The sequence below is a fragment of the Neopsephotus bourkii genome, unplaced genomic scaffold (assembly GCF_033783945.1).
Source record: "Neopsephotus bourkii isolate Nb327-2 ecotype Australia unplaced genomic scaffold, CSIRO-AGI_Nbou_v1 NB_53, whole genome shotgun sequence".
NCBI lineage: Eukaryota > Metazoa > Chordata > Aves > Psittaciformes > Psittacidae > Neopsephotus > Neopsephotus bourkii.
This window is the reverse complement of record NW_026900570.1, coordinates 12,541,095-12,557,568: the sequence shown is the minus strand read 5'-3', so window position 1 is coordinate 12,557,568 and position 16,474 is coordinate 12,541,095. Positions and strand designations below refer to the sequence as shown.

General features: G+C 40.5%; 1 protein-coding gene across 1 annotated transcript in view; it reads left to right on the top strand.

Moving 5' to 3' along the window:
• GPR158 (G protein-coupled receptor 158) overlaps positions 1 to 16,474 on the top strand; it is a 186,734-nt gene that overhangs the window by 124,506 nt on the left and 45,754 nt on the right. The window contains exon 6 of the mRNA XM_061351396.1: positions 10,663 to 10,772. Within this exon, the coding sequence (XP_061207380.1) occupies positions 10,663 to 10,772 (110 nt within the window). The remainder of the gene's footprint in view (positions 1 to 10,662; positions 10,773 to 16,474) is intronic.

The window sequence follows — 16,474 nt, the reverse complement described above, 5'->3', positions numbered from 1 at the left end:
TCATGTATCCCAGAGACCTAGTTGTTCACCATAATGCAGGGACCTGTAAGGCTAGTGAGACAGATTTCCCCAGTTAAGGGTTAAATATGCTTGTTAAATGCCATGAGAGCTAGGAAATCCTATCTCTAGAAAAGTAAAAATGTTACTGGTGAATTGATCTGGCTTTATCTTGCACATGCATGGCAAGGAATGTAAGGGCCCAGCTATGTCTGAGTTCAAATTCAGATGCCAAGAGCTGGGAGCTCCTACATGTAGATCTGCAGTAGCAGAATTTGTTTCTGGCATGTTTTTGTTGGCCAACTGAAAGTCAAAATAGGAAGACAGAGACTGTGCTGTAGGCTTCATTCACCTGCACCTTGAAGCCTAAATGAAATCAGGAGATAAGAAGCATGTTTCCTTGTCTGTAGTCCTTACAGTAATCTCACCTGTTCTCTAATTATAGAGGTGATAGAGTTTTTTTCTTTTCTGTCCATGCTAAAGAACCACTATGGCAGAAATGTATCCCAAAATACAATTTCTGTGAAGAAAAGGTTAATAAAAACCTGGAGGAAAATTGTTGCCTTAGGAACACATAAGAAGAAAGGTCTCCTTCACTGAGATCAGTCCCCTGCTCTTCCAGTCAACCATGGTAGTAATCCCACTCATACATTTATCATATCCACTTTGCCTTTATTGGGCCATTATTTAACTACTGCTTTGCAGCATCTCTGAGCTATCTGTAGTTAAGTAGTGACTTGCCTATGGTTGCGTTTCCAGAGAAGTAAATCCATAGTGCATGTGCCTGTGTTGTGTGCAGAAAAGAGCTGTTTCTGCAGTCTGATCTCCTCCAGTGCTGCACAGAGGAGTGGAGATGATTTATGTGTTCTTTAAAAATCACCTTTAGATCATATGTAACTGAGAGGAAGTTTCCAAAGTGTTGATTGTTTTGAACGTAGAAATTTGTTTTGCTAAGTTTGTCTTAATTTCTCAGTCATAATAATTTCTCAATATCTGTTCAACAGTGCGTAAGTATTTTTCTTGCCTCCTTTTGACTAGAACCAAAGAGCATGAGCACTCTGTCCCTCTTACCCAAGCCAACTGTCCAGTTTTTTTGGAAGGCAACAATGTTCATATCCTCATGCTGTGAGAAATATAAGAAAAACAGTAGGAAGAGAAATGGTTTTTTTCCTATTTCTGTAGTTTCTACTATGGAGTGAATTTTGAAGTAGCAGCTGTGGCTGGTTTCTTTTGGACTTTCTTAATTACCTATAAATGATTAATTATGTTAATAACATAGTTGCTTAATATGGTTAATATAGATTTAAGACCAGTGTGGTTATAGATCATGTCATCAGACTATGTTGCTCATTTTCACAATTAACCCAATTACCTCTACTGAAGCTGATAGCTTCAGTTTACCTAAAGCAGATTTCCCAAGCAGGCATCTGTTCTTTACTTAGGAACATGAAGAGGTGGAGTGTTCCCACCACTTCCGCTGGAGGTTTGTCACACTGTGGCCCTTGGCTTGTCCCCACTGCTGTTGCTGCTACAGGTATATAAGCTGAAGATGAAAAGTCAGTAGTTCCAGCAGTGATTTCTGCAGTAAACTAATCAGCATTGGCTGGACTGAGATGTTCGGCTGCTTTTTTGTGTGAAGAGATTTTCTAAATCAGTAGTTGTCAAAATAAATATTGACAAAAACTTTCCTGCAGAGGGTAACAACCACTTCTGTCCTACTCTTTGCTGTAGTTTAACAAGGTGTTTTGAAGACTTGGTGTCCCCATTATCTTTTCCAAGTAACCATTTTAAACATTTATGTTAATAAAATACCTACCTTAGCTCCTGAATCTGCCCAAGGTGTAGTTCAGAGAGAGCATGCAGCCAGGGAACAGGTATTCCTGGAACCATCAGATAGTTTTTTCTCACAAACTTGGTGTTAAATACTTCACTGGCTTGGTTAGATTAAGACTAGGAGATGAGGTATTTTTGGAACCCTAAATAGCTGCATGGTTTCTTTTTCCCAGGTAGAAGTCACTGTTTGAAAACACTCTATGAAATCCCTTTCCGCACTGTATGTTCGTAGGGATTTCAGCCATTTTGTAATGAAATGCAGACATCTGTGAGGCTGTTTTATGACTTGTGTCTTGCATTAAGTATACTTGACAAGTTGCTCTGAATAATTTAGTCTGTTATGTCTTGATTTAGCTTCAGCTCTTGCATAGACTACCATAATGTTTTTCAAAGGTTCCTTTTTCTTCAAATCATGGACATTGTCTTAAAATGAATGGTTAGATTTTCCTTTTTTTTTTAATAAAATACTGTACTGCATAGTGCATTCATAAAATGAAACTAACATATTCTTAACCCTGTTAAAATACGTCAAGTATTTGGCAAATGACTGGGTTGAATAAATATCTTTTTTGATAGAGATGCTTCAGATCCTAAAAATGTTTCTCTTTGCCTATTTGGTGACCACATCTTTGTTAGGAAAAGACTATAGAAGTGCATCCAATAAGAAAGGGGTTATTTGGTTTCGTTTTGTTGGGGGTTTTTTTGTTCACATATGAAGTAGGTAAACTAGGACGTTCGTCTGACTGTTGAAGCATCCAGTAACTCAAAATGGCCAGGAAGGCGCCTTTTCTGAGCAAATATTTGCCCCCAAGAAGTTGGATTTGCCACCTCCAGCAGCTCAATGCCTATAGCCCATTAGGCTGAGAGACGTAATACTTTCTGAATGACCATGCTTTACTGTTTTAGGATCACCACTTCCTGAGCAGTACCATTGAAATCTCTCTTTATATTTGAGTAGCCTACAGTTAAAGATAAATAGTTTATTCTATTACAGTGAAAAGCTAGGTATTAATTTCTGTGTTTGGGGGTAGATACAGAGAAGGTACGTGATAATGCATCTCTTGATTTAGCTTGGTTTCAAGGTAATTTCTGTTTCCCCTCAATTCCCCAGCCGGTTCCTGAAGCTGCATGGAGCAAGGGTCCAGTCCTTTTGGCAGTACTAGTTCTTAACACTTTTCTTTCCCCAAAGAGTATACAGACACAGTGTGTTGTCTTTCTTTGTATCCCTTTTCTCTCTCTGGTTGTCAGTTCACCCCTGGGGAACCCTACAACCCTTAGCATTTATAACTGATGCAGCCAGGGCATCAATTGATGTCTCTCCTAAGCTAAGGAAGTGTTTGCTGGTGAAATTGTAGCCCTTATTAGGAAAAAAACCTGGAATTCCTTCCTCTACTGCATGTGCCTTGTTGGGCTTAACACTTCATCTGTTGTGAGCAAATCTCTTTACCGAGTATAAGCATGTCTCTTCTTAAAGATATTGTGGATTATATGTTAGCTTTGCATTTCTTTACTTGAGAATGCTATTCTTTAAGCCAACGTAAATAGGAACAATGAAGCTGAATCATTAGTAACAAACTAGAGGCTAGAATTTATGGCAAATAAATGAATTTTCAGGCCATATATTCAGGTCATTTACAAATGAATATTTTCAGAGCTTGTAGGATCTGTGACATACCACTTTTTCTCTTTGAATTGGAGGAAAGACATGATGCCATCTTGGAAGTCACATGGACATTCATTTCCCTCAAAATAACCTATTCAGAGGTGCCCTGTCAAGTGTTACCATAACTGAAGACATACCAATAAAAAACAACGCTAAGTATGCAGTCCTGTATCAAACCAAAATGATGCTGAAGGTTCTGTTTGCTTACTTGCCAGATAAATCTCTCAGGAGATTAAATGAGCTCCACTGTAAAAAATATGTTCCATAAAGAGCTGTAAAGATCTGCTATTACTGCCTGATGGGAAGGAATCCAAAGTGTAATAAAACTTTGTGATAGCAAAGCATTCTGATGAATTCAGCTCTAGAAGTCTCTACTTGTATCTTACACTGCTCCTTGTGGTTATGCACATATACTATGTCATGGTTTCCCAAAGACTTTACAGGCAAGACATGTCTTTGCTGAAACACACCAGAGGCGTAATGTTTGTTTTCAGACAGGCAATGGAGAAAACCTATCTACAGTTGAAAGTCTAGAGGGAGGGAAAAGAAGGTTTTCAGAATTTCAAGCTGGACTTTGGGTGGGTGACTGGGAAAAACCTTGTCATTTACGACAAAACCCAAAAGATCTTAAATGGCTGTAATTATTTTGACTTTGGCATACATCTGAAACACATTGCCCCCAGCAGCAGAGAGCCTCAAATGCTATGTACTGTGGAGCTGATTTACTTCCAATTCAAAGGCAAGAATAAAACCTACTGAATAGTTACTGTGGTTTCCTGCAGCAACTGTGTGCTCTACAGAGGCATTGAGCTACTGAGCCAGCACAGCTCTGCTTCAAAATGGTGAGATTTTCAAGGATAACAGGATTTGGTGGTACTGTGTGTCCACAGGTCTATTAGAATAAAATGTTATGGCTTAGAAAGCACATGTGGTTTAAAAAAATGGGGTGAAGATGGAAGGAAGTGTTCCTATGTAATTAGCCTAAGTATATATTTAACTGCTGCCATACCTCTAAAATGTTTTGTGTAGTTGCACCGGATATATTTGTTGGTGGTACAGGAGTGGATAATGAGTTGTGCATTGCTAATATTTAAGCAGCTGCTCTGAGCTGTGAATCATGTTTCGAACAGTGGTATGTGGTACCAGTGGTGTACACAGGCTCATGAATCCCTTTATCCATGCCCATCTGTTAAGATGGCAGTGTGCCCACATGCAAGTGGATCGGTCCCTTTTCTAGAAAGCATAGTGCCAGACTATTATGAGGTTGGATGGCAAGCTTATGTAATATTGAAAACAGCATCTCTGCTGCAGGAAATCCCTTCTCAGTATTGGGATTGAAGCATTAATAGGTAATTTGGTGTACTAGGTTACCCTAGAGGATGTTTTATATGTTGAAAGAAACTGCTGAGACATGGACGACTGCCCATCTCAAAGCACAGCATGGTATGAAGAAGCAGCATCTGATGGCTTGTTCCATAGCAGAATTGCCTAGAGGCAGCCCAAGACAGCTCCTGCAGACAAGCAAGGGCAGATGGTGTTGGGCAGTGGAACAGATCGGATGTATCTCTTCACAGTATCTCCTAGATGCTTCTTAATGGAATTAGCCCAAAAGGCATTATCTTAAATGGCTGTGTCATGTCCTGCATTGAACTGTGCTGCATATTTGCAGCAAATTTTTAAGTTAAATAAAGAAGTAGGTAGTTTTCCTGTAAAGCTTTTTTGGGTTAATGGGGCACAATTTTAAGAAAAATTTGGTTATTTGAAAATGAGAAAAAGAGTAATGATTTTGCATTGCTTTTATCCAGCGCAGGTGACTTCCACTTCAGACCCATAACCAGATAATTCTGATGCTCACAGTCTAAGCCCTGTATATCATTTCCAAGTATATAACATGGATAACATCCCTGCCCTCAGCATTAGGAACTTTATGATCTTTAAAGGTCCCTTCCAACCCACATGTTTCTATGATCCTACAACTGAGGACAAGAATAAGAACAGTTCAAAAGTGAACACTTTGGAGCTTTGTGAGTTAAGCTCCTGCTCGAAATTTTACATAACGATTCCATGTATTTTTTTAAATATTTGTTGTCTGACTACTGATCTTTTGAGACATTATAGCATTGCCCATTCCCCCTCAACATGGAGTGTAGAAATTTGATGATTGAAAAAGAAAATGAGGTTTTGATCTCTTCATGTGATTTTTATGGCTTAAGAACCAAAGTACCAAGCAATTTGTCTTAAATACATTACAAAATTGATAGAGCTGGCTACAGAGTGTTTGGCTTAATCTTCCTAATGCAGACTATTAATTGACATATAGTGAGGGGACTTCCCTAAAATAAGTGCTGAAGGAGCTTTCTAGTCAGTGGCGATAATTATATGAAGCCTTTAGACAAAGATTCTGTCCAAGTAGCTGAAGTCCTAAACTTCTTCAAGGTCCTTCAAGGTTCCTGCTTTTATCCATGGGCTGTCTGTGGAACTCACATTAGTAGGGCTGATTTACTAGTCCCCTACAATGTAGATAGAAACGATATGCCTGATTTAGGCAGACTGAATCCCAGTCAGTGCACCTTGGGCAATTGCACAGTATTAAATAAACCATTTTCACCTGGATCTTGTTCCCAATGTGGATTGTGTTATAATGTGCACAGTACAGTTAATCGGAAAAACAAAGAGTATTTTGTATTGCCTGGAAGTATCGCTCACTGTTAACATCACAGAGCACTGATAAAGTCTGATAAAGTGTATTGGGTTTTTTTTTCTTTTAAAGTATCTCTCTAAATGTTGTATGTCTTTCAAGGAGAAGTGGCACTGAGGCTATAAAACTCATTATTTGCTCATTTTTTGTCAGGACAATGTTTTTTATGCTTTTGAACATTAAATTGTCAAATGTTAGTTCTCTTTGCACTTTTACTGTCCTACCTGTCGTGATAACAAAGATTTGCTGTAGTGGGCAAGGTGCCTGCATCGACTTTAGCCATTGTCTTTAGAGAGCATGTGCGTCTGTTCATCGTGTCAGCTGAATAACTGAGCTGGCTGATCGCTGTGTCAGCAAGCTAAGTCTCTCTTCCATGTCCGTAAGTCTTCAGCTCTAAACATACTTGACAGTTAGCTGGTGACCTTAGAAAGTCTTTTCATCTCTGACTCCACAAGTGGTAGCATGACTGCTGGGAAAGTGTTTTGGCAAAGGTGACAATAGCTTAAAATACATTGATGTTAAAAGCAAACATCTAAATGCATTTGTCCAAATGACAAAGATGTACCACTGTTCATGATGATGCACAGCTGCAGTAGCTGGGATATGAACAGGCACTGACTTTTCTGCTGGTTTCCAGCCATTTTTTCCCCCAGATCTTTGGTGTTTAACAAACAGAAACATGTCTAGTATTTAAATGGATTTCAGAAGCTGATGAAACAGAGGGTATCACATTTCCTTATGTACAGTAAATAGGTTTTGTGACTTCCATCAGCAAAGCTTCCATCTAAGCATTTTTAATGAGATTTATGCTGCTGTCATGGTCTAATGCATTATAAAAGCAAAAAGGGAAAAAGAATGATTGTCAGATTTTTGGTGGGCAGAGTATTTTAGAACTACAGAGGGATTCCCTTGTTCTGCTGAGAGCAGCCAGGGTACGTGGGTGAATCCTGTGCTCATCCTACGCTCCTAGCTTGGAGCTCAGCAACCCTTTGCTGCATATTGTTTGTTGCTTTAAGGGAAGCTTTTATCTGAGAATAACAGTAGAGAATGGAGTTTTGATAACCAGAAGGTAGAACAGGCTGATAAAAAACAAAACCAAGACTTCTTCTTCTAGGACATCCCACTTGGAGTGTTGTGTTCAGCTTTGGCGCCCCTGACACAAGGGGAATGTGGACCTTCTCAAGTGAGTCCAGAGAAAGGCCACAGAGATTATCAGAGGCTGGAGCACCTCTCCTGTGAAGGCAGACTGAGAGAGTTGGAGTGGATTAACCTGGAGAAAAGAAGGCTCTGGAGAGACATTAGAGCAGCTTCCAGTGCCTAAAGGGGGCCTACAAGAAATGTGGAGAGGGGCTTTTTACAAGGGCATGCAATGGTAGAACAAGGGGGGATGGCTTTAAAGTAGGAGAGCTTTGCATTAGACATGAGGAAAAACTTTGTCGCTGTGAGAGTGGTGAAGCCCTGGCACAGGTTTCCCAGAGATGCTGTGGCTGCCCCATCCCTGGCAGTGTTCAAGGCCAGGCTGGATGGGGCTTTGAGCAACCTCGTCTAGTGGAAGGTGTCCCTGCCCCTGTCAGGGGGGTTGGAACTACATGATCTTTCAGGTTCTTTCCAACCCAAACCATTACATGATTCTCTGTGTTATGTTTCTTTTTTTGTTTGCTTTCTAGCTAAGGAGAGTGAGGGTTGGAGGGCAGCAGCCATACTTTTCAGCAAATACATTTTCTTTACAAGAATGTGATTCCAGCAAGATAAAAAACTTGAGCATGGCTTTTGTTGTGCTGAGCTTCCAGGGAAGTGTTGCTGTAGCCCCTTGGCTCCAATCCATGACAGATTATTCAATTTGAAAGTTGCACCTTAATGCTGACAAGAGCTTAGAGAGGGTGGTCACCTGAACATCCCGGAGAGCCCTTATGGGAATGGGAATAGTGTATTCTTACAATAACTTTCTGGAAAACCTAGAAAGCAGGCAAAACATAAGTACAGCAATTCTTGCTGTTCAAAACCTTGGTCCATGTCAGACCATTTTGTAACTGTCCCTGCCAGACCAGACTGTAATGTGCAGGTTACGGAAAAGTAGGTTGAAATGGGTATTGGCCCTTGGGGGGGATTGTAACCCGTGGCAGGGGGGTTGGAACTAAGTGATTTTTAAGGTTCCTTCCAACCCAAACCATTCTGTGGTTCTGTAGTAGCTACTCTTGATTGTATAAACACAACAAAGACCTAGAAGGGGATCAACTTGGGTCAGGTTTTACTTCTCCAATGTACTTGACCACTAGGCAAATAAGTAGTTAAAATTTGTCTACAATTCAAACCAGAAAAATGAGAACAGTTTTCACTAACAGAGCCTTGCCTCTGGAGCCTTCATGGTGAGCTGCCACGTGCCCACTCACACCATGTTGCATTTGAAGTGGTATTTTCTTGGTCGATAGCCAGCCAAATGCCTCAGCTGCTCATACAAATGGTTCAGTGCAAATCAGTGAGATTTTCTAGACAGAAGCAGTTAATATTTCAGCAAGCAACTGCAGATAAAATTGCTGTGTCAGATTGCATGGCAAAAAGAGCTGTTCCCCTTGTTCAGAAAATTCTATGCCAGGAGAGTTTTCAGACCTACCCATTTCAATAATCTGAAAAAGTCTGCCTTCACATCAGCTTTGACGTATTCAGAGTCTCTTTGTGATAGTCTTTTTTTGATACAGTTTTTCTAGATTGGAAGAATCAAAGATTAAACACGATGTTTTCCACCCCCTGGCAAACCTCAGGAGGTGGGTTACTGCTACAGCCTTTGCTCTGGTTCTGCAATTATCCTAATGTGTATACTATTAGCATAAGAGGCCAATATTATTACTCAGGTCCTTCTGAGAAACTTCTTGCTGTATGCTCTATTTACATAAGCATGTTCATGTGTATGTCTGGATGCATTTTGGTTTTTCAGCTGATTTTCCAAGGAGAATTGGGCCTTTTGCTGTATTCTGTTATCTTCCCTTACATGCAGAATTTGTCAGATTCCCAGAAAATGTCTGCCTTGAAACGTATCAGTCCAATAACAGTGAAAAAAAGATTAACTTTTGCACCATGGTTTGACTCAACAAACCATATTTTTTTTGCTGCTGTGAAAAAAACATGCCAATGAAGCACAACAGCTTTTTCTATCTTAGCCCACATGTCTGCCATTTTTGCCCCCACTCTCCTAAATATGTCTGTGTCACCCAAAGGACATAGTCCTGGGCTTTTGGCCAATATCCTGGGCTTGAATTCCCACATAGAAAAGCATTTACTTAGGAAAATAATATCATGTGGCAGCCGGTAGGCACAATACTACCTCTACTGCCAGAATGTACCGACTCTAAATGAAGCTGTGGCAGATGGCCTGAAATGTTTCAGTGCTTTCTTTCTCTAGACCAGGATTACCCAATTAATTTTTACTGTGGTGCTTTGGGTCATTTTACTACATTCTAGTCAGATAGGTGGGATACACTGGATCTGGCTTTGCTGGACCAAGCCGGGTCTTCACATGGGGTACAGCCAGATCCCTGTGACTGCAGGCTCCTGGTGGGGCCGAACCAGTGGGAAGAAACATGGGATCATACCTCTGGACACCTGGGAAAACATCTGTTGGAATGAGAAGAAATGGACTCCAGGTTCAGATCATAACCAAGTCCACTACTTGGATAGCCCTGATTTAGATAAGGATGACATTTTACTTGCTAATGATGCTTTTATAATCACTGTGTACTTGCAGAAGTAGCTTCATGTTACTGTTCGAGTGTTGTTCTCGTGTGTGGTTAATTGGTAGATAGGGTAAAAGGCCAGTAGGACCTTTCTGTTGTTGTGATTAGATAAATCCGTAAGTGAACAAATAGGTTATTTTCATTAAGCAAGTGGTGATGCATAGGGAAATTTAGTATAACTTAGGGAAAATACATGGGAAAGAATAAGAAAGGGTCAAATATGATGTCGAGATCTGGGGGTTTGGGACAGAGAGAGGGTAGTGCAATCAATTTTAGTGTGTCAGAATAGTTGGTAGAGGAAAATGGCCAGCTATCATTTTGCTGGTTTATTAAAAGTAGTGACTTTGAGGCGTAACCTAGAAATACAGTCCATCGAATCAGAATTAAGCCAGCTGCATATTACTGGAATAGCTTAAGGAAAATGTCCTTGTCTGTTCTATCCTCTTCTCTGGGTACATGTTTTCACTCAGTTAAGAAAAGTCAGAGGAACTGCATTTTAAAGTGTTGTCATTTCACAGTCTGTCATAGGGCTTTTTCCAGCTCCCTTAAGAAAGAGTCAGTGCCTATAACTATGCCAGCTGGTTCATCTGATCCTCCTGCCACTTTACTAGAAAATCTAAATATACAGCAGTATGAGCTGAAATATGTCTGCTGTCCTGTTTTGCAACTATTCTGCATTTGAGTGAAGAACCACTTTCACATTTAAACAGTACTGAAGCTCTCTCTGTCTTTCTGTTCTATAGGTTGTCATTTTGTATTTTGAGCCAAGTGTATTTCGCTGTATTCTCCTAAGATGGGTTCGTCTTCTGGGCTTTGCTACTGTTTATGGAACTGTGACCCTCAAACTTCACAGGTATTTCGCATATTAATTTCCATCTTTTTGGGAGTATGTGCAATCTGTGTGGGTACGTAGATGGAAGAGCTGCAAACATTATCATAAGTGCCGTTTCTGATTTTTAAAACCACTCTGTATTTCTCCTCATGATTGCTCAAATTGTATGCTACTAATCGTAGTAGAGAGCTGTGAATGCAGACAGGATTTGATGAAAAATGTATACATCGGCTGTGAAATTGTACAAGAACTCCTTTTCACAGGAAGTGAATATATGTTCCTTGAACACGGGAAATAGGTGTTTGTAGACTATTCAGAAGTTTCCTTGTAAAGTGTTCATAGATGATTTCCTAGTGTAAACTAAGATACAGCAATAGTGGGTAAAACAATGCAGTATGGTGTATATATTTACTATATTTGCTTATGGCTCATAAGTCAAGGGCTGCTTTCTTCAGGTAATCACAGAAGACAGGCTACATGCTTGCAAACATCAGTGCCTCTCAGCAAAAATGTGTGGGAAGTTCTGGGTTCCACAGGGTGGGCAGTATATTCATATGTGATTCATAGACCCAACTTCAAGTCCCACTTCTACAGTCCCATTGAAAATTGAAGCCTTTTCTGGGTATGCTGGATAAAATGTTAATGCTTTTTACTTTTTAAACTGAAGTGCAAAAAGTTACCGACACATTCTGTAAGTATGTTTATTCGAGCAAAGAAATCTGCCATGTGTGTATATTGGTACTTGGACATCTTGGACAAAGTAGACTTGTTCATCTTTTTATCTTAACCTCATTATTGTGTTGGCATGTTAGAAAGACAAGGTTTGATATTATGCTTGTACACTGAAGAAGGACTGAGAATATCTTGTGGTTTATGTTGCACTAATGGCATGTCACATTTTTGGAGAAAAACCCTGCTTTCCCATTGAAATGGAACCTCTTCTTGCAGATCTCTTTTATTTGTGTCCCTGGTTAAAAGTGTACACTTGGGCTTGTAAACTCTGACTGTATAATACTGTCTGGCCACATCTTTGCATTGAAATCCATCCAGAAAATCCCACACTCTTGTGGTATTTCCTGGGATGAACAATTTCTGATGCAAAAAGAGTAACAAGTAGGGCATTGTAGAAGAGATAACAGAACTGGTAACTTTGCTTGAATTGTTTGTTATCTGTAGCTCAGATATATGAAGAAACAGCCTAAGACTATGGAAGACTCACATTGCCATTGCAGTTCTGCTACCCTAAAAGGTTGTTTATATGATTTTACATGATGTGAGGAAGCAATTTTTTGACAGGGCAGTTGAACTTCTGTTTATATGAAGTGAGGACAGGCTGCAAAATTGGGCAGAAAATCTTGCACTTCTGCTTTGCTTATTCAGCTGTTTGGTGCCACTTGTCACCTCTGCTGACAGGGTCAGCAAACACGACAAAGACTGAATAGGAAACAAAGAACGAACTACATCCTCATCCTTGATCAGCACAAAGGAATAAAGGCTAGCAGCCTACTAGACTGTATCAACAGGACAGCAGCCAGAAGGCTGGGGAAGTGATTACTCAACTTTACTCAGCAAGCCTTTGACCATATCTGCAATTCTGGGTCCAGTTTTGGACTCTCCCAAGGCATCAATGAACTTGAGTGAGTTCACTGAAAGGCCATCAAGATGTTCAGGGGTTGGAGCACTTGCCCTGGAAGGAGAGGTTGAGGGAGCAGGGCTTGCTCAGCATGGAGAAGAGACGGCGTTAGAGTGACCTAGCAGAAGCTGACACCTACAAGGAGGGTACTGAAAAGATGGAGCCAAGCTCTTTACAGGAGTGTATATTGGGAGAGCAAAAGATGACAACAAATTGAAATGGGAGATTTCAACTTTTTACAATATGAATTAGCGTCAGGGTCAAGGAAAACATTTTCACTGTTAGGGTAATTAGGCAGTGGAGCTAGTTGCCCATGAGGTTATGAATTTCCATACTTGGAGGTTTTTAACTGGATAAAGCTGGAGGTTTTTAACTGGATAAAGCCCTGAGCAGCCTGGTCTCAATTGAGCATTAAACCTGCTGTGAGTACTGGATGACCCTGTAGGGTAATTTCAACCTGAGTAATTCTATATTTCTTTCTGAAAAATGAAGAGAAAAAAAAGACCCAACTATTTAATACATGAATCTAGAATTATTTTCTCTAGGAATTTATCTTTGTGTTCCTCAAATGGTCCTGTCCTGACCGTTCATATCCTACATTCTTGATAGTGTGGTCTTTTTAGTACTTAATATTTCAGTCCAGGAGAGTGCCTTGCAAAAGACTTAGTCAAGTTAGATAATAAGCTTTATTATATACACTTGTAGCAGTTATGCTAATTAGGAATAGTACAATGCTAATAGAAATTTGGTAGAATTTTTGGCAGTCTAATTTAATGCACAGTCATTGCAGGGTTGAAGAATGGCTTACTGCAGACACCACAAATACTCATGACAAGCACTGGTTCCCTCCTGCAGGTAGCCTGTGTCTTGCCTGGAGGAAGAACTGATCGCTAGCAAGGAACTTGTGATTTTTCTAAGCTTAATGGGAAAACCAGTACTGTGTAAAAGCAGCTGTTAAGGATAACCAGAAGGTCTAAAGCTGTATTTCCCAACAAATGAGGTGCTTTGAGTAGCACTGGCACATGAAAGGTACCCAAAGCCAGGTCGGAGGCACTGAAAACCCTGTTTTCTTTGTGGCTTTTTTCCCTCATAGCTTCCCATTTCCCAACCTTCTCTGAGGTTTTGTTATAGTCAAGCACCAAGGAGAAATCAAAGTAGCCAAAAGCAAATGCTTAAGGAAAAGAACAGGGACGTCATACTGATTCATTCTTTCAATGCCTGTCACTGTCAGTTTCTACAGTGCCTCATTTTAAATTGCCTCTTTCTTATTCATTGTGCAATTTTGAAATAATGAGCTGATGTTTATGGGGGTGGAAGAATGGAGGTAAGGAAATGAGCTTAATTTAAGACACGTACCTGTAGAGCTGTGAACATAAAAATACTTTCCTCAACAATAAATTCTTCAAAATCGTTCTCTGAAGAAACAATGGTGTCTCAGATTTAATCTTTTAGCTTTAAAAGAGCTGCTGATGTTGCATCTTTCAATATATTTCTGTGACTGAAGACTTTTTGTGTCCTTTTATGAGCATTATGTTTGATGGACAGATTATCTCATTATTTTCAGTATTTCATGAACTTCTGCCGTCTTGGTGTCAGGATTAGTACAGAATCCTTAATTCTGCGTTAAAGCATGAAGATGGAAGAAAGCTGTAGGATTATACATACAGGCATGTATATGTGTGTGTGCATATAGGGGACAGCTTACAGACAGTTTAGCAGAATGAAACCCAGGAACAGGGTCACTAGTTTGTGGGAGTGTCCATTTCTTATATTACTAGGAGAAACAGAGGAAAGTGTGGAAATGAGGAGAATGAGAAAGTATGGAGAACATAATGTTCCAGGAATGGAAAACAAGACAATGACATACAATGGCTTTTTTTGTAAGCAGAGGTGGTGGGATGGGTGTGTTAGTGGGAGGACAAGGTCTTAACACTGTGAGGCAGTTCTGCACTTCTTTTAAATGCTATGCTGAGATTACATTGGTGTGCCTTGCCATTTGGAACAGTCGGAGCACGTAGTGGCCCTTTCAACAGATCGTTATAGATGCTAAAGAAAGGATGATAAAAAAAGATGATAAAGACCAGTGTGGGCAGTGTGCAGTGGTGCACATATGATTTAGTGGTGGACATGATTTAGTGGTTGTCTTGGTAGTGTTAGGTTTAAGGTTGGACTTGGTGATCTCAAGGGTCTTTTCCAACTCAAAAGAGTGTGATTCTCTGTGCCATGGTTCGGTATCTTACAGAGAGGAGATTAGTGCTAGAAGAGAAATCCAAGATGTTGGTTTGCTTCTTGATGCACTTGGGTGGAGGTGTGCACTGATGGTGAGAACATGAAAGAGGAGGTCATGGCATAACCTCCTCTTGTAGCTAGGGAAAGGAAAGAAGATACAGACGATTTATCTGACTCTCCTGAGGGATTTGTGGGACTGCCTATAACTGGATGATTTCCCATCTCCTGCTGAAAGCATGCAGGCTGCAACTTGAGTTAGTATTGACCCCAAGATGGCTTTTTGTAGGAATTGGGTTTGAATTAACAGTTAATACAAATAAAAACTCATGTTAGTTTTGTGCAGTTATGTAACAAAAGTGTGATCTCAAGTTTCTCTGTAAACTTTAATTCCTGACAATATAAGCAAAGCTCAGTGACACCATGTTTCTGTATCTTCCACACAAAGTCATGGCAGGAGGTTCGATGTGCTGTTTCCCTGGTCCCATGGCTACATTGTGTTAATCAGGAAAAGGGAAGGGGTATGTGGTCAGAGGTGAAGCTCCCATCAGAGAAGCAGTAAGTGCTCTGTCTGGTACAAAAGGCTGTGCAGATCCCTGCAGAGAGGGAGGTGAAAGCGTGAAGACTTTTTTTTGGAGAGAGGAGAGACATGCGGTCAGGCGCACGATCTGAAGCCTTGGCTGAACATTGTGGCCAGAGCACTGCCTGTTATCATTCCAGCTTCAGGAAGAAGGGCAGCTGGACGTCAGAAAATAAACATCCTGCACTGACAAGATACATGTTTTGTACTGCCAGTTTCTCTTCTGCAATGAAAATTATCTCAAGAAGGTTCCAAAATTCACCAGTGCCTGGCAGAGAAGGGCTCACAGCCATATAGGTTTTGCTGTGGGCTGCTGGAGCTCCATGCCTCTGATGCTCTTGCAGCTGTAGCTCCTTGTTGTGCCTCTTCAATTTGTGTTTGTGTGAGAGCTCCATGAAACTGCTTTGAATATCAGAGCCAGCAGCAGTGCAGAAATTAAAGATTAAAAAAGAGCCTTCCTTCATTACTGTCACGTCAGTATTATCAGCTTCATTTTCTTGTACTGGTGACTCAGATGAGAGGGAGGTACCTAGAGCTGGCTCAGAGAGACGTGGTGAACAAAGAAAGGCATCGGGTACTTTTTGTATTTATTGCTAATTTAATGTAATTAGGAAAAAGTAAGTCTTACATGAGAGCAGGGCATCCCTGTCCTCTTCCACTGCTTTTTCCACATGTAGCACATTTACACATCTTTGTTTAAACAAGGAGAGCAGGACATGGAAAATATTAATGCATTCTTATGTCATTTGCGTTATTTGAAGCTTGCATTGCTGATGCTTTTTTCTGATGAAAAGACTTCAATGATAGCACTGAATAAGAGGTTGTACACACTAGGTCCTATAAAGCTTTGAGAAGAAGTGTTGGGGCAGAAAACGGATCATACAAAGGTTCCTGTAGCAAGAAGGCCAAAACCCACGGCATCAGTAAAACCCACCCTCTCTGCCTGATGTGCCCTGAGTGGTCAGTGGCCATGTGCTGCTCATGGCTCCTGTGCTGTACCTCGTACCTGGCTGCTGGGGGAAACGTCAGAGAAATACAGGCTTTAGGGTTTGGGGCAGAGTGAAAGGCTGGGAGATACAGTTTAGGAGGAAGAGAGTTGGACTTGCTGCGAAAGTGTTGTGTTCACATACAGCAGGAGTTCATAAGGAGCAAAGTTTCACTAATTAGACTGGTCATGGAAAAATCTGTTTTCTTGTTAGTATGTTTTAACCTAATTAATTCATTTCCTGAGTGTAATTCATTTCTGTTGCCTGTAGCCAACCTGTGCTAGTTTATTTATTTTTG